Source organism: Lissotriton helveticus, chromosome 9 (assembly GCF_964261635.1).
Source record: "Lissotriton helveticus chromosome 9, aLisHel1.1, whole genome shotgun sequence".
NCBI classification, from domain to species: domain Eukaryota; kingdom Metazoa; phylum Chordata; class Amphibia; order Caudata; family Salamandridae; genus Lissotriton; species Lissotriton helveticus.
The window spans coordinates 1,042,232,718-1,042,258,609 of record NC_136070.1 but is presented as its reverse complement, the minus strand read 5'-3'; the positions used below and the strand labels follow the sequence as shown (position 1 = coordinate 1,042,258,609).

Here is a 25,892-nt window from a genome sequence, read left to right as displayed (position 1 = left end):
GGTGGAAGTTCAGGTCCTAGATGAGGATGTAGTCCGTGGAGGCGAGGGCAAGTGTTCTGATGAAGGCGGCGATGGAGTCGCTGAACTGTGGTCGGGGTCTGGGGGTCTGTAGATGAGGGTTCCTCTGAGGGTGGTGTTGGGGTCGGTGTGGATCTGGAAGTGCAGGTGTTCGGCTTTGCTGAGGGTGTCGTCGGTGTTGGTCGAGACTCTGAGAGTGTTCCTTCGGACGATGGAGATTCCTGCTCCTGCTCCGTTGGTGCGGTTCCTGCAGGTGATCTTGTAGCCTTCCGGGATGGCTATGGCTATGTCGGGTGCCGAGGCGGGGTTCAGCCAGGTCTCCGTCAGGAAGGGGACGTCTAGGGAGGTTGAGTCGAGTAGGTCCCAGAGTTCAATGGCGTGTTTACGGGCGGAGCGGGTGTTGAGAAGGATGCATCTGAGGTGGTTGGGTTCTTTCCTGGTCAGCAGCATGGTGGGGCGGATGCTTGTGAAGCTGCAGTTCCGGCAGGTGAAAGCTCCGTGGGTGCGCTTCAGGGCGGCCAGGAAGCAGGTGTGTGATTGTCCGGTGTTGAGTGAGTGGAGGGTTCTGGCATCGTATCGGTTTTGGGCGTCGTGGCAACGCGGGTCCAGGGGTCCTGGCGTTGGGTGCGGTCCAGGCACGGGCAGGCGCAGATAGGCTTGCCTTCGGTGCACCAGAGGCATGCCCGCTGCATGGCCTTTTTATGAGGGGATGTGGGAGGGAGGAGCAGCTGGGAGGCGGGAGCGGGCGGCGAACGGGATTGCAGGGGGTGGGGCCGCAGGGACACAGCAGTGGGAAAAATGGGCGGGCCGCGGGAGAACTGGGCACAGGAAGGAAAAACAAATTTAGGCAAGAAAGCAAGTACAGGCACAGATGAATAAAAACAAGTCTGGGCAAGAAAGCAAGTACAGGCACAGAGGAATAAAAACATGTCTGGGCAAGAAAACAAGTACAGGCACAGAAGAATAAAAACAAGTCTGGGCAAGAAAGCAAGTACAGGCACAGAGGAATAAAACAGGTCTGGGCAAGAAAGCAAGTACAGGCACAGAGGAATAAAACAAGTCTGGGCAAGAAACCAAGTTAGGCACAGGGGAAAAATACAACATTAGGCAAAAACAATGCAGGCAAAGCCGTGCAGCAGCGTGGGGAGTGACCTGTCTGCGAGAAGGGTCAGAGGTGAAGTGATGCAAAGTCGAAGAGTTTGTGAAGTCACCCTTGTTGGTTATCTGCTTAGCGATACCGTGATGCTGGAACTGACGGTGACAGTGTTTGTGCGAGTGTTGCTATCGGGAAGGCCGATAATTGCAGGCATCAAAGTGTGTTGGAGCTGCAGTGCAGATGAGGCAGTGCATTGTGCACTTCACGAATGATGCCCCTGGCCACTTTGCAGGTCAGGACACCACTGGTGTTGGCACTGATGACATCAGAGTTGTTTTTCTTGCTGTGCCAAACCAATCACACAATTCTCAGGGCCCAGGAATCATGGCCGGACTGGGAACTGAAAGCAGCCCTGGCAAATTTTGGCAGACCAGCCCACGCCCGGCGCGTAGCGAACCAGCCCCCGTCCAGCGTGTAGCGAGCGAGCGCAGCGAGCGAGCCCGATGGCCACTAGGGGGGTTTTGGGGGGTTATCCCCCCAAGAAAATTTTGAAAAACGACAGACCAAAATGGTGAATTTTACAGCACATTTTTCATTACATATTCAAATTGTATCAACTTTCAAAGCACAGTAAACAGTAGATGATGACCTTAAAGAACATCAGGTTACCCACCCAGTCATATGTATTCATAGGCATTCTTTCAGAGAGCACCAAAAATAGACACAAGTAGTGAATCAGAGAGAACAAAGTAAAAGTGCAGCAGATCCAAAGGAAGAGACAGCTTTTTTGACATTACGTTTGTCAGCCTCACTTTCCTTTGCTCCTCAAAGTACAAACAAATGCGTGATCACACGATTACCTCCAAGATTTAACCACAACTGAATTTTTAGTCATATGAAATACCACAAAAGACCTGAACATTTGCTCAAAGTTGCGTGAAAAACTTTGAAATCCACAATTGTCTCAACCTTCTACAAACATATTTTGACTTGAACTTATGTAGGTTGTCTATTTACTTATATATTATTGCGGGACCTCCTCTGATGTGTATGTAAAACGTACCTTTTGCCCCAAAGATTTGTACTGAATTTTGACATTCTGTCCTGAATGTTTGTTCTGAATTTTGACCCTTTGTCCTGAATTTTTACACTCACTGTCCTGAATTTGCACCCATGCCAGTTGGTCACCCTAATCATGCTGGTTACGAGGATCATCATGAAGAAGGCTGGCTTGGCGCAGTGAGTGCAGGGGATGGGACAGCAGGGTGTGAATACTGATGGCGATGGTTTTGCACAGATGTATTAAGGGGTTGTATTGGGCGAGTGGGCGATATCTGAGGGTTACTGTTTTGTGTTTCCGGCCCCCAAACCCTCCAGCCTATGGGGGATTGCCCGGTGCCCGGACTCACCAGTCCGGGCCTGCCACAAAGTCCTGCACACTGGGAAACCAACGTCCCTGGCGTCCAAATTAGTTAAGACTGCCTATACCAGAACTCTAGGGAGCACCAACACACTCATCCTGCTAAAGAAAAGCAAACAAAAAGCCCTCTCACATTCCTTCCCGGGCAATGCCCCCAAAATCTAGAATTCAATCCCAATTCACATCAAAACAAACCCTTCCTTTGTGAGCTTCAAAAGACACCTAAAGGATATTCTCCTCAACTAACATCAAAACCCCCAACCCCTAACACCTAGCCCTGATCCTGACACTTCTCCTCTTACAGTGGACTCTTTGTATGCTACTGTTGTCCTGTCACCCTTCGAACTCTGTACCCATATATATGTATATTTATATATTTATACATACGTGTAAATAGCTTGATACCACTCTGAGTCTTTACCATATAGCATATGCTATCTGACTCGACCCTGTCCATACTTTTGCTCCATAAAGAGCTCTGATACCATCGGGTCCTACCAGCTCTATATAAAACTCAATAAATAAATATAATAAAATGGGGAGAAGGACAGGGCTGAGTTATGGAAACCCGTATGGTTGCCGACCTTCCATATTGGTGGGGTGGGTTGGGGGGAGCATGGAAACGCAAGCATGAACACTTGAGGTTTGGCCACACTTAGGCAAAGCATGTCCTGATGTATGCAAACCAGGAAATGTGTTAGACAATCAGCAACTTAATGCTGAGACTCACATTCAACCTGTATAATTCTTACACACAGCCAGGCCCGCCTGATCATTACCAGACAGGAAACGCAGGGGGCTGTCAATCACCACCAATCAATGTTCAGTCAAGAAGCTTACAAACACAACATAAATACCAGTCCCAGTAAAAGAATCAATTACTTTATGTTAAAAAAAGGTTTCATATCAATTAAATAGACCTTTACCAGACCTCTCTCACTTAATTACATTCTAATAGATCACATTAATAAATAATTATTTCATTACAAGAAGAAAACTTACAACCCACAGCATCTCACATGGGCAGAGTATCAATAAATCCGATCATAATCTATTCCCTTTACCTTCTAAATCACTGTCGGAATCACACAACAGAAAAAGAGATTTAATTTGCTGCTCCCGAGCACAGAAAGCGTGGGGCCTCTCTTCTTGCAGTGATGTTGAAGCGTTTCATTATCGCGCAAAAACAGGAGATGGTGTTCTTATTAATAGGTACATGCAGACGACACGGTCAGATGGCGTGCAGCGTTCAGAGGAGCCACCAAGATAAAGTTACAATCCCACCCCCCCACGCTCCCCCCTATTTTCTTCAGTGTGCCATTCGTGGCCTCGAGCTCGTAGGTTCTACGGCACAAAGGCAGTGGCACCGAGGGAGGTTTCCCTTCACGGACGCTGACGAAAGTTAGGGAGCTGCATTGGAATTTTCCGGAAAAGCAATATATTTGGACCATTATCAAAACAATAAAATAAAGTGCATAACTGGCATAAGTTATTTTCCATTTCTCCTTGTAAGCACGCCAGATACCCATAAAGAAATTGACGTCACTTTTACTGCTCTCTACAACTTCCTGTTGTTGTGTAAGGTTCGCCATAAAAATCGTCTTAATTCCTAACACAATGTGCCACTGTGAGATTAGTGATGAAGCAATTTAACTTTTCCATCTCGAACAATCTAGAACCTTCTTTTCGGTGACTGCCAAGTCGCAGAGGTGAGCAGCAAATCTGCAACACTTCTCTTCACTTTGTGTACAGGGCTTGCCTCTATAGTGATGGGTTTTTAAACGTGTTCTTCTAACTTGTATTTTTGCATTCATATGCAAGGAATATTTTATTACTGTCATGTTAAATAATTATGTTATGTTATTGTCACTTTGAAGAGTCCTGTTATGCCAACAAAGGCCTCTGGGCACTAAAAGAAGGGTTATGGATGGAAGTTCTCTAGTGAATATTTATGACCTTCTGAATGATTATACGGAACAAGGTATTCGATCTCTCCTAATGCTACTAATAGAGAGGCCTGGTCTAGAGACATTTGTCAAAAGCAAAAAAGAGCAGCCCAATCTTTGGAATAAGAAGGAGAAGGGCACATCATTGAGGACAAGGTTCTAGCTGACAGTCCTGCCAAGCATCACGCATCCGGTGTGACACTCACGCATTTCAGTGAGGTGCTCCGCATCACCACACTGAAATGTATTGTCACGCATTTTGCGACTCGCCAGCTCGCGCCACCCGCGGAGCATGTGCACGGCTCCTGCTGCGAGAGATGTGCTGCCAGTGCCAGCAGCTGCTCTAGCAGTTCGTGAATAGTTAATTGTGGCTGAGTCCGTGAGAGCGCGGCAGCGCTCGGCGGCTACATTTACAATGTAAGAAGTGGCTCTAGGATGGCGCTGCATTTTATTCCTGCCACGCCACGCGGCTTAAGTACTTTGACACATTTGTTGTCAATTAAGGGGGGCGGGACGCCCTATCAGCACGATGCTGTAACTTGCTCTGCAGCCAGGCACTCACTAGCGCCCTGAGGTGCTAATTATCCGGATGTGAAACCGTACTTGCCGTTACCTCCGGAGGAAGAGGAACGGAAGTAGTGAGCACAAGCGGCCATGGCAGGGGACTCAAATCGAGTCAGGAGTCCTCCCCACACCGTGGCATGCTGCACTGTGGTCTCTTCGTGCGCAGCACACCTGAGGGCCACAAATATAATACAGCGTTGGCCAGCTGAGCCCAGAGACAGACAGACTCAGTGAGTCAGTGACCATGATGACGGTCCCTGGCTGGCGGCCGGCGAGTGACATTTTGGCACCGGCGGCGGCGCGGCGACTACAGTGCCACAGGAGGACATTACAGACACAGTGTCGACTCGCTGGCCGCCGCCCAAGAAAAGGCATGGGGATCGCACGGGGACGGCGGCGGCGCTAACTAAAGTTTAACTGCGGCTGGCCCTGGGGATGAGGAGTGTGTCAGCAGCCAGTATCTGTGGGTCAAACTCTTAACGACAAGACTAAGGCAGTCCAGTGCTGCAGCTGAGTTGTGCCGCGGCGGGGATCCCTGTGCGGCCTCCGGACAGACAGGGAAAAAAGTCTCTTCTAGTTCAAGTAAGTGTTTACAAGTACATCCGAGTCAATCGAAAAATTAATAATTTCACACAATACAACATCTCATCTGCAGGGCTGCTCACTCTCATCATCCTTCCCAGTGCGCCTCCTGGTTAAATCTGCAGTCACTCAGTCAGTCTGATCATTGTGAGTGATTATTACAGTCAATGCAGGCAGGGCCGCAGCCAGGGCTTCTCTGTCTGAATCTCAGGTCTTCTGATAAGCAACAACTACGGCTTGCATATAATATTGAAAAAGCTTCAACTTAAAGCCCTGGTGACACCACGACAATGTTGCTGCTCCTGAGTTTAAAAAAGAGAAGGGAAATCCAGAGAGCAAATGACTCTCTCTAAAGGATTTCCCTTCCTACAACGCTCACCTGGCATGACGTCATGCCGTAACTTCACTAGTGAGAAGTGAGCAGTGTGAGCAGCGCACATCCATGTGCCTGCTGTCATTGCAGTCTGTAAAAAAAATGGACCGCATGTGCCAGGGCACAAAACAACCCGATAGAGACCAGTTTCGAGTCCCTCTTTTTTAAAAAAACTGCCGGTGAGACCCGGCCCACTTAAAGCCCTGGAGGGGGGGGGGGGGTCCTTTTAGTAGCAAGCCATAGAACCAGTGGCGTTGCTAAACCCTTGACCGCCTGTAGGGTAGTGGGGGTGCTGGCAGATTCTCGCCAGGGGCGGAGGATGAGGCATTTTTTTGGGGGGGGGGGGGTGGGGGTGATACTCTCGCGTCTAGAGGATCGCAAACTCGTGTGTCGCCCTTTCTGCAGAAACCCAGGGTTTTTAATCGTGTTCCTTTTGACAGATTTACACAAAAAAAAAATCGTCTCAAAGTTCAGGTGAAGAGTTTCTGTCAAATACTTGGAAAATTGAGAATAATTCTGATCTTTAAACAGACGTGCCTCTATGACTATGAGCCGGTTCAGGATCTGGCTGCGGATTGGGAGGGTCTCCCTCGCCTGCCCTTGAAGGCCACAACGGCACCCCCCCCTGCTGCCCTCTCCACTGTGCAATAGGAATTTTGCGACGTACGGGCCCAAACCGATATGGGGAGTAGTTGTAGCGTAGTGTCTGAGCTGCTGACTTTGGAACAGAGATGCAAGGTTCGAGCTACAGGCTTGGCTCGACATCTTATGGTTCTCGGCAGATCCCTCCCCCCCCACCCCCACCCCCTTGATAAAAGCGCTCGAATGGCCTAGTTGTACCCGTCGAGTTCGTGCCTTATAATAAACCTGCAAACATAAAATGGAATTCCATGAAGGGAGCCCCGTTTGTCCTACTTTTTTTTCTTGCAGATATATATAGCGCTAACACAACCCGAATGTATTGGAGCGCTTTACGTGAGAAAGACACACTCATTATTTGGTAGGCGCAGCGAGATTAAGTGATTTGCCCAGAATCACAGGATGTTGAGCCGACGCCGAGGCTCAAAGGTCGGTAGCTCTAGCCGTTAGGCTACATACATTTTCTGTCTAGGTTGCTCAACATGCACAAAAACAGGGATTTTTTAAATTTGTGGCGAGGCCGCTACATTACTTCGGAAAATGAGGCGGGTGTACACATCTCCTGGGTACCACTTGCATACCTTAAAAGGCAAAGCATAACATTGTTTTTATTTGTTTTCTAAAGCTTACCACTACCCAGGTATGGTGCGTCAGGTACCAAAGCCACAGAGAGTGACCAATATACTAAAGTGACGAGATGGCAAAAAGTATAACGGAAGGCTTTTAATTTTGTCTATAAATTGTAGTTGTATCTATGTAGCGCTTATTGTCGTACAGACATTATTTGAGCCAAAATTATGTACTCGGGTTTCTAACACAATATTATCAGCCTTCCTTCCCTTGTTTTATGTTTGTCTTTCTAGTTTAACACCTGTGCTCGTTTGCGCTCTGCACCTCACGCGCTCTCTTTTATAAGAAGAAACACCAGTTGAGCACGTGACCTACACAAAATGTACATAACTCCCGTATCGGGTCATTAGGGGTGTGTTACTTTCCGAGGACCTGCTTTTCAGTCAGCTGGAACGAAGCACTAGTGAAAAACATACATTGTGCCTATGTTGGCAACACTCCCCGCCCTTTGTAAGGTTAGCCGGGGCAGAAATTAAAACTGACTCACCTCACTCAGGCCCTGCTGCCTGCTGACTGCTGTTGGTGGGGTCGGTCACGGTGGCACTGTGGCAGACACAGGGGGGTCGGGCTAGGCGGCGCCGGCGCTAGCCACTGCCAGTAGCCACTAGTCTAGAATAAAATTAATTTATGGGCCTGGCCGCTTACCGTGACTCCGTGCGCACCTCTGCAGACTGCTCCTCGAGTCAGTCACTCGCAGTTAATTGCCCAATGCGCATGCGGGCAGCGGGAAGGAGAATTACACCAGCCGCACCCTAGAGGCGCGGCGCGCGCAGACGCGGCAGAGGAGGGGGCAGGCATAATTCTTACTGCGCGCTGCACACAGGCACCGCCCCCTCCCTCCTCCTCCATTTGTTTATGTTAGGTAACGGTTACGTCGGTTTGCACAGTGCAGACTGCGCAGACAGCAGAGCACACCGGCGGTCAATCAGGCTTGCTTGTGGCGGCGCTTGGGGGGGGGGGTGTTCGTGCAGGCCTGCATCGGGAATTCAGACATGATTGATGTGCCCCCCTGCCCTGAACAAAGTGAGTGACGCTGTGGCTGTGGCCGGGGGCAAAATCGGCCCCCAGACACAAAACCGGCCCCCTTTTCAGAAACCGGCCCCCAAAACCCTCCAGCCGACCGGGGGATTGTCCGGTGCCCTGACTCACCAGTCCGGGCCTGCCAGGAATTGGTGCCCTTTTGAAAGCTGGAGTCAACGCGGAGTCCAGGTGCTGGTCAGTGGGTTGCAGGTAAAGTCTTTGTGTCCCTGAGACTTCCGAACAGGAGCCCAGCACACACAAGCCCTTAAAGATTATTTTTCAAGCAGGCTCACAGCAAAGGTCTTCTCCTTGGCAGAAGAAAAAACTACAGGTCAACCCAGCAGAGCTCACACAGCAAAGGGCCAGTACTTCTCCTTACAGCTCTCCAGTTCTTCTCCTTGGCAGAGGTTCCTCTTGAGTCCAGTAGTAATCTAGTTCTCTGGGGATAATGGTTCAATGCTCACACCCCATTTTTTTGTTCTCATTGTGGTATGGGTCTCTGAGCCCAGTCCAAACCAGTTCTGTCTGGTGCAGCATCACTACAGGAAGTGGAAACAGCATTGTGCAGAGGAGACACTGCCTATTAAGGTGCTAGTGAAACTCCTCCTACCACTCTAAATGCAGCCAAGGTCTATTCAGCCCAGCTATGAGTCACCCGGGAAAGGCAGGACACGACTCATCCCTGCTAGTCGCTGTGTACAGTGAATTCACATTACCAGCTCTTGACACTTTAAAAGCAGACAGCCAATACACAAACCAGCAGAGGCACACAGAATGGTTAAACAAAAAAATGCCTACTTTCTCAAAGTGGCATTTTCAAACACACACTTTAAAAACCATCTTCCTAAAAAAATGTGTTATTAAATTCTGAGTTCAGAGAGCCTAAACTCCATTTCTCTATCTTGTCCCAATGGTTAGGTTATACTTGTTAGTTGTTACAAAGCAACTCCCATGTTAGCCTATGTAACAGATAGCCTTTCAATAGTCAAAAATAAAATAGGAAGTATTTTACTATCAGGATATGTAAAACATACCAGCACATGTCCTACCTGTCACATACACTGCACCCTGCTCATGGGGGATACCTTGGGCCTATCTGAGCATTGCTTTACATATAATAAAAGGGAAGGTTAGGCCCTAGCAAGTGGGTGCCCTTCCCAGGTCGGTAGGGCAGTTACAAACTGTGCGCGCAGACACTACACTGGTAGGTCTGAGACACACTTACAGGGCTACTTATGTGGGTGGCACAATCAGTGCTGCAAGCCCACTAGTAGCATTTGATTTACAAGCCCTGCACTCTCAGTGCACTTTGCAAGGGACTAACCAGTAAATTAAACATGACAATCATGGATAAGCAGTTGTAATCATAATTTACACAGAGAGCATATTCACTTTAGCACTAAATAGCAGCGATAAAGTGCCCAGAGAACTAAAGCCAACAAAAAAAGGTCAGGAAAAATAGAAGGCAGAAGCAAAAGGTTTAGGGATAACCCTGCAAAAAGGACATTTCCAACAGGTGTACACTAACTCATGCTCTCTTAGTCGTCTTTTTACAGGAAGGAACATTGCATGCTGTTTCTGCACCAGTGCAGTGAAATTTGGGTATATGGACACCCTTACATTATCCATCATGTAAGGACTATGCGGGCGAGCCTGGTATAATATGTTGTCTCAGTCACAAAAGTGGAGTAGTCTTGCCACTACCAGTCTAGGTCATGTGCCATGCTTAACCAGGCATGCAGGGACCCTGTGCACTCTCTCATGCATTTAGAACTTGCACAGATTCTCAAACGCAATCACCACTTGCAGCCAGTCCTCTAAAAGGGAGCTCATGGAGTCACCCTCAAACAATTCAGAAACTTGAGTTGTCAAAGCCAAGGCCTCCAGTCCCTGGCCATCAGGCAGAGTAGATTCGCACACACCTCAGCTCATTCTGGGCACAGTAGCTCTGCATTCTGCCTGCAGCAATTGGGCTGATACCATCAAAGCTAGGACTAACACCGACACCCACAGACCATGCAAGAAATCTAAGGATCATCTGAGATGGCAAGCTTAACATAATGGTTCAAGTCTAAGCAGTGTGCACCTCCTGCGTCCACACCATGCTATGTAAGATCTTCAAATGATTGTCTCAGAAAATCAGATGGACCGTCACGCAAGCACTCATCACCAGCAGGCTAGACTACGACAACATTCTCTATGCTGGAATCCGCCAAACAACACCCACACAAACTCCAGACCATCCAGAACGCAGCTGCAAGACTCATTCTTGACCTCCCATGCCGCACCCACATCACACCACACCTCAGGAAACTTCACTGTCTCCCTATTCACAAGCGCACCCAATGCAAACTTCTCAGGCACACACACTAAACCCTACACAACACAGGACCAGAATACCTGAACATATGCATACACTTTTACCAGCCCACCAGACACAATGCTCTGCTTCACTCACACTCGCACACACTCCCTGCAAAACCAAACCAAATTTGTCAAAAACCAGCACAAATCACAAATGGGAAATGTAGCAAAAATAGTAAACAAAAATAGCACACAACCAGTTGCTACTGGTAAAGATCTGATCTCAGCATTATCACCTCAGGCATAAAACATATTAGGCCCAAACCTCCTACGCATAAACACATTACGCAATTAGGTACTACCATTAATCATCATAACATGACATTAGGCATCACAAGCATAAAGACATTATGCACTAATCATCACGTTAGGCATAACACTACGCATAAATCGCAATGGGCAATAATTAGCATAAACGCAGTGTGCCCTAATCGGGGGCACATCGCACTGAACCTGGTCCCAGGCCACCTGGCCTCTCACAGGGGCTCAAATGCCCAATGTCCAGAAAGTCCGGGCTGGCCGCAAAGGCAGCGAAAGCAAAGGGTGCACTGTGCTGGGGGCGTGGGGTACTTCTCACCCCATCTTCAATCACCAAAGAAATGGCCCCTACGTTGCAGCTGCCTGCGCTCTCGCAGGGCAGCTGGGGAAATTAGGCAAAAAAACAAGCTCTGGCACTACAGTGCCTCTGGGCCCGGTTCTGGGGCTCTTCACACCAATTGCCCCCTAGGAAAAGATGGCACTGGCACTAACTGTGCCCCTGAAGCCCCACTGGTGCTTCCTCCAACACTTTGCCCCACACATTGCAGCTGCCCGCTACGGCGGTGCAGCTGTGAAAACAAACAAGCACCGACAATGTGCCTCGATCGGCACCAACCATACACTCGCGAAGCTCCTACTCACCGGGGCTCAGCTGCGCTCTCTCCGGTTTTCCGCTGTGCTCCCAGGAGCCAGTACTCACCAGGACTTGGCTTCTCCTGGTGGCTGGCTCTGGTGGCCATATCTTCCCTTGCTCAGGGGAAATAGAATGGGCCACAGTGAGAGGCCCAAGAGGGTCCAACTCTCTTTTGGGCCGAGGTACGGGAACTTCCTCTGTTATGCCAGCCGGCCCACAAGCAGGCAGTCTTGCCTAACTTCACCTCTCCCGGGACCCAGGACTTTGATCGGGATCCCACCAGGCTCCGTACGGCCTCCCTCAAGGCAGGGAGAAGTGCAAATGGAGCCCGCGAGGCTCCAACCGGCTTACTCACAGGCCCCGCCCCAATCCAGGCAAAGCTGCCTGTCTTCCGCGTCGCGGCTCCGGGCTTTGTCTCCCCGGGCTGCGGTGATGATTTCTGGGCAATGCAGGGTCAATATGGGGTAGGCTCCTGTTTTTAGGTAAACACAAAAGCAGGGTTGGCACCCAATAAGTTTATTGAAGAAAAAAACAAGGCAGAGATGCGGGGTGGGCATCTGCTTAATTTCACGCATAAAGCGGGGTGGGCTCCCGCCAACGAGCAAAACACGTGGAATCCCCAGGCCCTCTCTGTGCTGCAATTAAAAAACAGAAGCGTCCTCCAAGTGCCAGGGCCCACAATTCAGCAATAGGTCAGAGGGGCAAGTTGGACAAAACACAAGCGCTGCTCCCAAGAAGCACAGCGCTCCCCAGTTTTACCAACAATGAGGACCTCAGTTTGGTTGGCATTAAGTCTGAGGCAGCTACTGGTCATCCATTCTGCCAACTCCACCAAACAATATCTAAATTGGGCAGCCACACTGCCCACTTCTTGGGAAACGATGACAGTGAGCTGTGTATAATCGGCATAAGACACAATAGTTACATTGTGTTGCTCGATGATCTCAGCCAGGGGGCACATGTATAGATTAAATAAAGTGGGGCTCAACATGGATCCCTGGGGCACCCACTGAAGCAGAGGTAGCGTATCTGAGAAAAAAGGCCTTTGATTCACTTGGAAGGTGATTAAACCTATGGTCCGCCTGCATCTAAATTCGGCAGGTGGACCGTTATGTTGGCGGAAGGCATACTCCGTCGCAACGACCGTCAAAATATAAATTGTGTCCTAAGACTGGTTACTGTTTGTTAGACATGCATAAACTGTGTCTGACTAAAAATGACCTGTTAAACTATTCCCAGCTCTCTAATTTACAAAGGTGAACACGTTTCTCTCGGGGTTCCTTGTTTCACATGTGTTAGCTTTGCCACAACAACAATGCAATCCTCAGAAAAATTATTTGAGGTGTTAAGTGCAATAGCAAAACCCAACAACAATAAAATTTAAAATGAAGGTAAGGTCCAAAAACAAGATCCCAAATTAGATTCATGGCACCTGCACCACCGAAAAGGAGACAGATATGGGTGAATGACGCGTTCTACACTTCCAGGAAAAGGAGAGGCTTAAAAAATATTTAATTAGTTGCAGTCAGAGTTAACTCCTTCTGGGTTACGTGTCTCTCTCCTATAGAAATGTCTCAGGCTGGAAGAGGGACTATGTGACAATAATATAAACTGCAGTAGAAGACCTAGAGGATATGACAAACGTGTATTGGCCCTTGGCACCTGCGTGAGCTTAACTTGTTTTCTTGTGTGAAGTCTGGAGTGCGTTTATCATTTGTCAGTTACTGATTGGTTTCCTCTAAAATGTTGCTGACGTGTGGCTCAGGCAAAAAAATATTCGTTCTAGCTAGTGTTAATTGGCAGTTCTGAATGTGTCCCTAATCTTAGTCCGCTTTCAAGTGAGCAGACATAATAAACTGCATTGAAATTGTTTTGAGTGGATCAAAATTGATACGTTTTATATTTGCATGGTTCCTCCGCTACCCTCTCACACTGGAATGCACTCACTAAGAAAATCTATGGGACACAAGTGCAGTGGTTGAGGCATTGAGAAGTAAACATCTTGAAGGAGTGAGTGTGTACATTGATGGACCAAAGCATCTTGCGACGCTAAGGAATCACTCATTGCTAATTTACTCATGTGTCAAAGTCTTGTGATGGGGGAACTTGAGGGTTCTTTGCTCCTATTTTAATCCTAGATAGTAATCAGGAAAATGTTTTCAGAAAACGTATCAGATGTACCTGCCATGGTCAAACCACTTATATTGTAATCCATTGGTTCCCCTTTGCCAGGCACGACGGCTTCAAAACCAGCTACATTGTTTACAAAGCCATCACCACCGCCAAACCTGCTTATCTTGCTGAGGCACTACCCGTCTCCAGTGTATCCTGTTGCATCTGCAGCCAGGACAGCATCAGACTGCTGACTTAGATGCAATTTAATTCATTGTTTAGGGCTTACTGTTCCACCTGTGTGACAGATTAAATTACTCCGCCGCCCTGGTGAAGGGACCGCCTCCAGATTTATAAATGACTGCCAAGATGGCGGTCATTCTTAAAGCATTGCCATGAACCGCCATACAGCAGTTCCTGTCACTGCATTTCGCTGTTTGGAGCAGGACTTCATCAACATGAGGGAGCCCTGCACCAAAGAGTATTATTTTTTTCATTCTCACAATATAATCCCCAAACAAGATTATCCTTTTGAAAATAAACAAAGACAAAGCTCTCCTCATCATGGAGTTCTTTTCCGCGGGGAGGGTAGCATTTAGCAGTTTTCACAGCCCCTTATTGTCAGGATTTTCCTGGCAGTGATGGGCAGTGAAAACTGACCTCTAATTCAGCCCTTCTAAATAAATCAGTTGGGCAGAAGTACAGGTCTGCCTCCTATGACCCTTACTCCACAGTGCCATCAGAGGGGTTCAATCATGGCAGAGCCAGAGCAGGCTCTGTCGTTATTAAACCTGTGGTCTGCCCGCATCTTAATTAGGTGGGCGGATCCTTATCTTGGCGGTGAGGATACTCAGTCACCGCTGCACTGGAGTATGCTTACCGGCAAGATATAAATCAGGCCCCAAGTGTGAAGTAGAAAAAACAAGGCAGCAGGTATTTTCCCTCTCTGCACCCTGGATATAGAACAACAAATCCTTATCCATAAGGACTGCACCAGCGCTACTCCAATTTAGGAAAGGCACACCTCTTTAAATAACAGTATATCACATTGCGTTATCTGTACTAAAACCAGCTAGATCTCCTAGAACTTGTTGACTGTAGGCCAGGTTTGCACCACAGAAAATACCACTCACATGCATACATGCACTACCTATTGTTTAACATGCTCTTTGTTGAACAATGAGATGAACAGTGTGTATATTTCACCAGCAAAAACTCTTAACTGAACTATAGAAAAAAACTTACCGGACTCAGCAATTCGTTGAAAGTAATGGAATCATGCACCGGAGGGTTTTGCTCTAAGGGGGGTCTAACAAAAGTCTATAAAAGCAGGATTGAAGCCAGGGATTCTAGATACAATTCAAACTTGTGTACACTTCATCTATATGGACCATATTCAAACAAAATACCTGGCCTGTAATCCTGCCATAACTCTAGCACTATTGTACTTAAATTGGACACCCCATGTGTTGGCCCTATGTTGCCAGCATCACATGCACATCTACCATTTCGCCCAGCACAGCCAAAGCCATTGCATAATATCCACTTCCTCTATATATACACTGCAGATACATAACTTACTTTTCAACTGTAATTCATAGATCGACTCCCTAAATGTATTTGAGCTTTGTCAACTGAAATTATTTTGCTTCTTTAGTCCGCGTTAACTGTGCCTAGAGCAAACACTTTCATATAAGAGACTTTTTTGCACTGGTAATTCATAAAAGTGTTACGTATGATCCCATGAATACTCATACACTACCCAAGGCTGTTTTGAATGCATATCTCATGTGCCCATTAAATTGAATTTGTCTTAGGCTGGACATCCGTAGTTGTACATAGGCTTTCACTGGCAATTCTTTCTTGCACCTCAAAAACAGATTTGAACTGTTGAAAAAACTCAATAGTCCCGCAAATATTTGTCATACCCACAGGCACATACATATAAAAGGACTGCATCTCAAAAGAGAATATAACCTCTTCCATGCTCATGACGAGCTCAGCTCGTCATGTGGCACGCTTGAGCTGCACTCATGATGAGCTGAGCTCGTCACAGCCGTTGGAATGTTCGCACGCGGGGATAATTACCCCACTGTGCTGAACGTTCGAAAAATGGGTGTGGTTGTGACGAGCTCCGCTCGTCATGAGTGCAGCTGCACTGTGCCTCATGACGAGCGAAGCTCGTCACAAGCACAGCAGCGCCGCGCGCAGCCCCCCTCCCCCCCGCACAGGGGGGGAAACAACCCACAGCGAAGGGGTTAAACTATTAATCCTGGGTTCACTTATTGATCACTCAGCTGCCCATATATAAGTACATTATATGCCGTGCCATTGGAATTATGCGACAGGGGAGGACCAAATTATGCAACAGGGTTGACTAAATTATGCAGCAAGAAAAGTACAATTATGCCGCGAATTCGTGATAGTATTCATTATTTTCTCATTTTTACACATGGTAACATTATCTAGGCACAGATTTCACCTTATTAGTACCACTTTAACACCCGCTGGGACACCTATTGCCATGTGTTGAGTATGTTTTGTAATGTCAGAGCTAGAAACAACATTTTTTTGTTAGTCACTGTGGAGTATGCAGCAGACGATAGATTATGTGGCAAACGTGGTGAATCCATAATTATGTGGAAAATGACCCAGCCGCAGAATTTCATAATTCCAGTGGCAGTGACTAAACGGTATTCATGTGTTGTGTAGTAGCCTTAACATAGATATCAATCTAGCAGCCTTGTTCACATCTCCAAATTTTGGGGAAATTCGCCTATTAGAGAAAGCTCTCTCTGAAGCCAGAAAGCCATCCAAAACATGCTCTCCGCATGAAGCTTAAAAGCCAGGCACACATTCTTCGTCACTCATAAATAGACACAGTACCGATGTCCATGCAGACGGGACAGCATTCCCCCTCTCGGGTGATGGTTGTCGGGCACTTCAGGGCAGGACAGATAGTTTCATCACAAATGGCTTTTCCGTCGGAGCAGAGGCAAGTGACGCAGGGCTTGGGCGACCACACGGCCTTGTCGTACATGATCATTCCATTGGCAGAGCAGTGCCCTTTCTTCTCTATCAGAGGCAGAAATCAGACGATCAGAAATATACCACGTATGAATTTCAAAGAAAGCAGGTTTGGCAATCAACAATTGCAGGCAGCCAGAATGTAAATATGATTCAACATGATTCATCTAGACCTTCTCAGGGGCGTAGCTTCCATTGGTGCAGCAGGTGCAGTGGCACCAGGGCCCAGAGGTTTGAGCGTGCCCTGAACCCTGATACTGATGTATTTTATCACTTTAAACAGCAGCCAGAGGTGCCATTTCCTTGCTTGTCTTAGGGCCCATGACGAGCTACATTCCTGCCTCTTCTAAATGCCCGCTTCACTGATAAAAGGTACAAGTGACTAGACAGACATGGTTTCTTGCTTTTTGGATATACGTCTAAACGCCGTGGAGAGCATTTATACTGATACCAGCAGCAATCTGAACATATTGATGTTAAATCGGATTTTTTGTTAGTTTGTGTATTTTCCTTTTTTTTGCTGACGGACACAGAGCCGAATGTAATGCTCAAAACACCATCTCTTGCAAATGGATCCAGAAGAATCCATTCATCACTGGCTATCTGGAATTTGCACCAGGGAGTTGCACCCTAAGTACTTCTTTTTCTTTGTTCACATGAGCATTAACAAGGTTTCTGTCCCACGATGAAAGTTATGACAGAGGCGATCGACCATAAGCTTCTGTTTTAATGATAAAGCAAGGAATTTATGGTACTACTATAGAAATTTCCATAGACTTAGGATAAGGACCTGAAAGCAAAGAATCTTAATGTGAAGCTTGTAATTGATAGGCAGAAGGAGCACTGTGATTGATTTGTTTTTTAATTGCAGCTTTATTGCAATTTTATATAGGAAATGGATGCTGTTTGGATGTCTTAACTTTTCATACCGTCACATTATTATTCACCAAATGCCCCTCTGTACATTCATTTGTTTTACTTTGCTGTCATGTTGATATGTTGTTGGTGTTATGTTTTTTGTTCACTAACTAAAGATTTGCAAGTGCATAGGTTTTCTTAAAAATGGAACAAAATACTGGCCATTTGTAGAAAATTCACTGCAATAGCCCTATGACAAAGTAAAAATATGTGTACACAAAAGTTTTCTTAAAAATGCACCACAAATATTTACTTTTATCTATGTTGCACTAATTACTAACAATCACCCTGCGTTAACTAACAGCATATTGTGTGGGTGGTCAAATGGCTTTTTTTCTTAGAGTCTGTCACTGCCAGAACAGTCCTGGTGGAGATGGACAGTAAAAATAAAAAATAAATTATCTCCACACTATGAGAGAAAGCTCTCATGGTGTTGAGGCCAATCGTTTTTTATTTTCCAAAAATAAACTCCTGCTTTGGGGGTTTGTTTTTCGGAAAGAAAAAACTTTAAAATGTTTGGTGTAGGTGTCCATCACCAATGACGGTTGCACACCAAACCTTTAAATGACTTAGTATGAACCGCTGTGACAGAGTAGACCACAGAGCCAGCAGTGAACTCTTAATTTCCCAGACAGAGTAAAGTCATGGTGGTCCACCAAATTCTAATTCGAGCCCTAAGTTCCTAGCAAACACGATATGCATTTTACAATAGCAGTAAACATTTTTAAACACACTAAAACAACCATTGTATATCACAATTCTTTTGGACTAACAATGTTACAACGAAGTATTACCATCCTATTGGACTAAACCCCTTGGATTACTACTTCATACATACTACATACCACTTTCAAACTATAACAAACTTCTATTTTACTAATGTACATGCATGCATAAGTATTTGGCAGTTGAATAATCTACTATAACTAATTACCCTTTCTTTCATAATACTCGTCCATTAACCTTCAGATACTTCCTCTTCCCTTTTAAAAAAATTCCCCCACTCATGAAGCAATGAACACCAATTTATACACCAAAATTTATGAAGAAATACCAAATAAATAATGTTAACACGCTTTTTTAACAAGTTTATCTATAGCATGCTAAAAATTGAAAAAACTAAATTAATTACAAGTCAAATCTATTAACTTTTTTATTTTCTCAATATATCAGAAACCACATTTCCTAGCCATGCCAATGTAGTTGTTGTCTACAAAATAACAGCTACTCTGCTCACCCACATGTGATTCACACTATCGCTTAGCACATTTATGCAATCTTGAAGAATTGTCTCATAATATATCTGTTAGTGATGCACTCTACCACATCAACATTTTATAGCAAATCTTCAATTTTCACAAATTTCCTTTCACCATTTTCCTATAGAAGAACATGAGTGGAGAGGTGCTTGCTCACCTACGCCTGTAGTGATTGCTTCTGCATACACTTAGATTTTTTTACATATTGTTTTCAATTTGTCACCTTTAACCAGCAGAACCATTGTCTGCCTATCCACTGTGATGTCTGCAAGTTCACAGTCTATTCAGACATTTTGATATACAAAAACAACTGTGAAACAAAATATTAAATATAAATTCATCATACCTGCACTATAATTAATCCTATATGCAGAAAGACAGTTGGGAACGACCCCTGGTACAATCTCTAACATTCAATTAGTTTCATCAACATTACAACATTTCTTCCATTGCTGAAATATATTATCTCAGGTGGAGATTGCATTGGATGACAGTTCCACCAAAATTATTCTTCAATGCTATATTTTACTTAATATGCTTTTTAAGTTCATGATTGCAAAACAACCTTCATCTTCTGACTTCTTGTCGTAACACTACAGTGAGGGTACAGTTTAGCACTGCTAATGCGGTCAACGCAGCTTCCATATGGCTGCAGTCCAAAAAATTGCTTTATTTGTGGATTTTTTCTGAACAGTTCCCCTTACCAAAGGCCAGACCAATTGGCTTTGCCAATGCCTGTTTATGTTCATGCTATTTTATAATTCAAATTTTTGTTCATATTCATTAAATGTGTGGCCCTTTCATTATTTCTGTCTGTTTTGCTTCTTAGTTCTGTATCCTTTGTTCAAAATTCAAAACTATAACACACATCTTTCAGTCAATAAGCATATACCAGCAAGGACTTCCTTCAGACAGTAACAAATCGGTCATCCAAACACAATAAAACTGTACCTCAAAAATGTGATCACTTTTTAACTGTGCAATTTGGAGTAGAAAATTCCTACTATTTAGGCAGATGGGTACATATCTTAAAGTAATAATGTATATATATTTTAAAGAAAACTAGCTTTTGAGAGAACATTATATGAAGAAGAGTTATAGAAAACAGCATTGATGAAACAAGCCCAGCTTGTCGCTTACCTGGTAGAACATTGTAGCTTAACTCCTGTTCACCAAGGCCTATGGCAGAGTCAAAAACATTGATAAACTGGTCGTCCGCGATAATCAGGGGCATTTGTGTTGCAGGAGCTGCAAGCGGTAGTGCCTGGTCAGTAGGCTGTCTTCGTGATTTACGGTTGGCTGAGTTCTTTCTAGCACCTTTATTCTTCATCCTTTTCTTGGGAGTCGTTGGAGGAGAAGAGCTACCATTTTCACCAAAACCAATGTGCAGGGTGATGAGCAAAACAAAGCAAATTAGATATGAAGTCTTCATGTCTTCTTCTGACAACAAGAACACTGTAAGGGTTGGAAAATGCATGAGAGTTATATAGGACCATAAACTGGCACATGTTATTTTTGGTGGACTGGTCATACTGTGTCAAGAGTGTATACGAAGAGTCAGTGTCAATCACTAAATATAAGAATGTAGAAGTGCTTTCACCATTATTCACTTCCCGCTCTTGAGCTCCTCTCCATAGATTCTCACCTTCAGCAGTGATTCTCAGAACATCAGAATCCAGGTACCCATAACAAGCTCAAAAAGAACTACTTTGGGCTGCATGTGCACCCTTTTAAGAACAAAAATGCTCCATATTCTGGATTTGATTCGAATTATTCATGTTCAATCTGTGCATTGGATTATGAGCCACTCCCCTTTTAAAAGCTGTATAACTGTCCTTAACTGTTCATATTTTACCTCAATTGACAAGGGTGTTGGTGATTTGAATCTGTGTTACATTTTTGCCGGCACTCTTCATAGGAGTCGTTGGCGGTCCCACCTGCATCGTAATGTGTCCCTATGTTTCCACAACAGTTCAGTGTCTTCACTCCTGGCAGCTTTAGTTTTAAGTTCTGATTGATGAGGCACATTTTTGTCCCCTGCCTTCTCGGTACGCTCTTATACTGACTACGACTATTACATTGCTGTGCTCACGGAATTTTCACTTTTATATAGCTAATTCAACCTTTTTAAAATTATTGATGGTTGAGTGTCATTTTTGATTAAACACACATTATTCAAATGTGTATATGTACAATGGACATCATTAATTGAAATATCCCATAAGGACACATGTAGTGACAATTTGCTGTGGGCGTTGGCTGAAATCATGATGCTACGAGCTAGTTAAAGGATTAAGCAAAATAAGGAAAACCTTGAAATGAAACAAAGGAAAGGAAGAAAGACAACATTGTACTGGTGGAAGACTAAATCACATTGAAGCAGGCAGAGAGTATGTGACAAACTGAAAATGGCAAGATGGGAACACTAATGGGCTTTTTGCATATCTTTATAACACTTTGCTACTTTTTTGTCCCTTAACTATTGGTTGAATTCAATGCAGTGCTGGAGCAGTAAGGAACAGCAACATGGGGAGATTTCAATGTTACAGCAATAATAAAGCTAGTTTGCTATCCAAAGCAGGGTTAGTATTATGATAAGTTCGCTCCTACTTTCTAATGACATTAAAAAGCACCCCAGTGTTTTGGCTGCAAAATATAATACTGCTTAATAAAAAACATTTTATGTTGTGTACTTTCATGTTGCAATGTGTCATGTACTAAATGAAGACTTGGTACAGAAGGACTTAAAGAGAATAGAGACGGTGCCTGTGAGTGTAGATGGAGAACCTCCGCTTACCAATTTTCACCTACTTGCAGTTTTGCAACAATGCATTCAGGAGAAATCAAGGTACACAACAATTGAAAAAGCACAAAGATTCCTACGGATTCATTGAGATATCAAATTTCGTTATTTAGTGGCTTGTTAAACAACGTCTGCAATTAGGGTTAGATAAGATTTTAATCATGTATTGAGTGAGGATGTCCGCAGAGCTCCACGCCTCTGCCTAGGCTCCCGTGATCTTCGACCCATGGCCCCGCCTCCGTAATGGCGAATGCAGTTTTGGAAATGCCGAGACGCTGATACTGCCGCTGCTGGTACCGGGAGCCCAAGCGGGAAAGGAGAATCTAGACCTACGGGTGTAATGCGGCGCTGAGCAGAGCAGAGGAATTCCGGCGGTTGTTGGAATGCGCCGTGAGAGATGACGCTACCTCGCCGCTGCAGTAGCTGTTTTTGACCCGTCAGTCAGACAGTCAGACAGTCAGACAGGGGCTCGGAAAAGCTCGATCCTTGCAGGACACGCCGCTCATCTGTTCCTTCCCGAGGTGAGCAAGTGCGCATCATTAATAGCGGGCCAGTCAAGGAGCTTCTCATCGGTCCTGCTGTAACTGCTGTAACTGCATCTCCTGAGGTTGTGGGGAGCAGGCTGAATACGGTCAAGTACAGGGCAGCTACGGAGTAAATACTCTCATAGACTTAACTGTGTCAGGCTGTGCTAATTCTCCACGGAGGAGTAACTGCATTGAAGTGCATTGAAGTGATTGTACACCAAAAATAAAAAATTCGCTGGGGGTTCCTGAATTCACTGGAACATTAAAAACTTTTCTCTATCCCAAAAAAAAATAAGGGGAGTATACTTCTTCTAAAAAAATAAAAAAAATGGGCAAACTTTTGAAAGATGATGACACGGTAAAACTCAGTAAAGTGGAAGCGGCGGCCCGTCAGAGAGCTAAGACTCGCCTCGCCCTGGCTCTTGCTAAAAAAGCTGCACGAAAAGCAGCTTGTGAAAAAAATAAAGACACCAATAAGGAGGAGGTGGGGTGCCTTATAACAGATGATACAACACCTGAATCCTCAGATAACGAGTCGCCCTCCTCCTCTACTTCCCTACAGCACAACGAACAGCAAGAAGCGGCAGTGGAGGGAGATAAGATGAATGATGTTATTACAGCAGATGTACTTGCACAGCCGCAAGCGGAAGTAGAAATCCACCCTCTAACTCTTAACCCCACCCCCGGCACAGGCAACAACAGCGCCTCAGGTGGTAGAAGAGAGGAGAAACAGTGGGACGGGAGGAAAGGAGATGAGAGATTTTCCACTGTTTACGAAAAGAACTACTCCGAAATCTCCCCTCTCTAATTCTTCACAGCCCCTTTTGGTCTCTCTTACTTTGGATCCCCCAGCCTCTAATGTGTTATCTAAGGACCCTGACTTGACAGCATCTCCATCCCCATCTCAAACTCAGCTTTCTTCAATAAATGTAACAAATGAAGTGGTTCAAGAAGGGGGGTGTATACAAGATAAGACTCCCGGGAACGAAGAAATTCTAGGACTTGATTCTAGTCTCATCGACAAGGAAGCAAGATCTGAGGTAAAATTCCAGCTAGATATTCGCGAGATGCTCAACTTAATCCTCGATGAGATCCATGAAATCAAAAACAATCAGCGAACGGAACTTGCTGCTATTCACGCCAGAATAGATAAGCTGGAGGAATTAACATTGGCGCTCCCCAACAGGGTCTTGGAAGCTGAGTCAAGCATAGCAGTCCTTGAAGATCAGATGAATCTGGTTTCAGGAGAGACTAAAGAGGCCACAAAAAAGAGGATTTCTATGGAGAACAAACTCGAGGAGTTGGAAAACCACTCCCATCGATCTAACCTGAGGATCGTAGGGGTTCCTGAAGGAACGGAAGGATCCGATACAGTGCAATGGGTTAACTCTTTTATACAGAAGGCAGTTCTGCCAGACTTTGAAGGAGACTTGACAATAACAAGAGCCCACAGAGTACCGGCTCAGCGCTTTGCGAACTCTCCATTTCCTAGAACTATTCTATTAAATGTTGCGGATTTTAGAATTAAGGAACGTATACTCTCCAAGGCATATCAACAACGCCAGTTTTCCGTTTCCGAAACTACTAAATGCAGGATTTTCTCGGATATGACAGCAACTGCGGCTAAAAGAAGGAAAGAGTTTGTAAAGCTGCTGCAGTTATTCAAGGCTAATGGTGCCCAGGCCTCGATTGCACAGCAATCAATGCTGAAGGTTCTCGGCAAGGGAATTTTTTTTTTATTTACTGATCTAGAAGAGGCACAGACCCTTCTTAATGAAATATCAACAAGGGCCTAGGCTCAGTGGTCTGGCTATATTGAATGTTGAATACGAGGAATCCATGTTACAATCCAGAGCTATAATTAGGGGAAAAAAAATGAGAGTTTGAAAATATCTGGGCGGGGGTTCTTGGGTTCAGGGTCATACCAGGGTCACACCGGGGTGTAACAAGAAGACACCCGAAGTAGAAGAAAGGGAGGGATGTGAGCAGCGTGGACAGGAAGGGGGGTCCCGCATCCATGGGGGGGTCGTTGGTGGGGGGGTGAATGCAGCAAAAAAATACAAGAGAAGTAGGTTTTCTATTCTTAACATTGGTTGGTACAGAAGAGGTTTAGAACTTCATAGCCTTATCAATGACAATTGACTTATGTAATATCCTGTCCATTAACGCGAATGGGCTGTTAAATAAACAGAAATATGGAGCACTTTTGAAATGGGCAATTGCTTTTAAACCCCACGTGGTCTTCCTCCAGGAGACGCACTTGAAATCAAACTCCCCGAAGTTGTTTCTTCCTAGATATTTTTCCCATGGTTTTTTTTCCTCTGCGGGTGTTGCCCAGAGGGGTGTTGCTATTTATTTTGCAAGAAATTTACCCTGGGAGATTCTACAAATGCAAAGAGACTCTAAAGGGAGATGGCTTTGGGTGGCAGTGAAATTGTTGGGAAAGATATTCAATTTTGTCAACTATTATGGCCCAATTTTTGATGACACCTCGGCCCTGACTGAAATTAGTGAAAAACTAAGGGGTACTGCAGGGCAAATTATAGTAGGAGGTGATTTTAATTATATTCAGGATTTAAAGAAGGACACCTCTAATAAGAACAAGAAACAACTAAAACCAAAGACTAAAAGGGTATTAGAGGTTTTTGTATCAGAATATCAATTGCGTGACTCCTGGCGCTCCCTAAACCCCAACCTAGAATCTTTCACGTGCTATTCTAATAGGTTTCATACAGCCTCTAGAATAGATTTCTTTTTATCCTCAAGATCGCTCCACATCTCTAACGCATTGATAGGCTGCAATCCATTTTCAGATCATGGAAGGATTGAGGTTGAATTAGTATTAGAGGGCACGACAGGGGAGCGACCTAGGTGGCAGCTGGATCGCACCCTTCTACAGAATATGACTTGGGTTGAGGGTTTCAAGGATTGGATAAGGGAATTTTTTCTAGAAAATAAGGACTCTGCAGAGCCTTTCGCAGTATGGGGGGCATTCAAAGCAGCAGCCCGGGGACAGATTATAGCATTTTCTTGTAATAAAGCTAATGATCGCAAAAGAAAAATATCTGCCCTTCAGCGCGCTGCAGAGAATGAGTATACTTTGAAACTGAACCAAAAACCAAACAACTGGGAACAAGCTAAAGCATTGCTTAGGGACTTCTTCATCTTGGAAGAGATAAATAGCTCAAAAGCTTTCCAACAAAAGCTATATGAAGATAGTCAACTCATGGGTAAGCTGCTGGCAAATTCGATCAGGAAAAAACAAGAGTCTTCCATCATTTTAAAAATCCAAGATCCATCAGGTGGAATAGATACCAGAAGCGAGGGAATTGGGAAAATATTCCTTGATCACTATGAGAGAATTTACTCTACGGATATTCAAGTAGAGGAAACATTGATCAGGGAATATTTTGACAACTTGAATATCCCCAAAATTTCCAAATCCAGATGTAATAACTGACTTTCGCAATTGCTTTATTAACCTGCTTGCCTCTCACATTTGCTTGGAAATGCACCATTTACTCACTCTTTTAAAAAAAAAAATACTCGGGGGAGAACCCCACGAACCCTCTTTAGATGTTCGTGCTCACTCGCGACAGTGAACTCCGACAAAAGTTTACACCCCACTACTTTCAAATGTCACCAGCCACCACTGTATGCCAGTTATGCATCATCAAGTCCTCTGGATGTCACGTAAGAAAA

General features: G+C 45.1%; 1 protein-coding gene across 6 annotated transcripts in view; it reads right to left on the bottom strand.

Moving 5' to 3' along the window:
• ECM2 (extracellular matrix protein 2) overlaps nucleotides 1–25,892 on the bottom strand; it is a 179,399-nt gene that overhangs the window by 133,608 nt on the left and 19,899 nt on the right. For 4 of the 6 annotated variants that reach the window (XM_078661385.1, XM_078661384.1, XM_078661383.1 and 1 more), the window contains exons 2-3: nucleotides 20,001–20,315; nucleotides 16,543–16,731 (exon numbers count right to left, since the gene is read on the bottom strand). In XM_078661385.1, coding sequence (XP_078517511.1) covers nucleotides 16,543–16,731; nucleotides 20,001–20,292 — 481 coding nt within the window. In that variant the 5' untranslated portion in view covers nucleotides 20,293–20,315. The remainder of the gene's footprint in view (nucleotides 1–16,542; nucleotides 16,732–20,000; nucleotides 20,316–25,892) is intronic. The other 2 variants (XM_078661387.1, XM_078661388.1) reach the window with 1 other exon arrangement.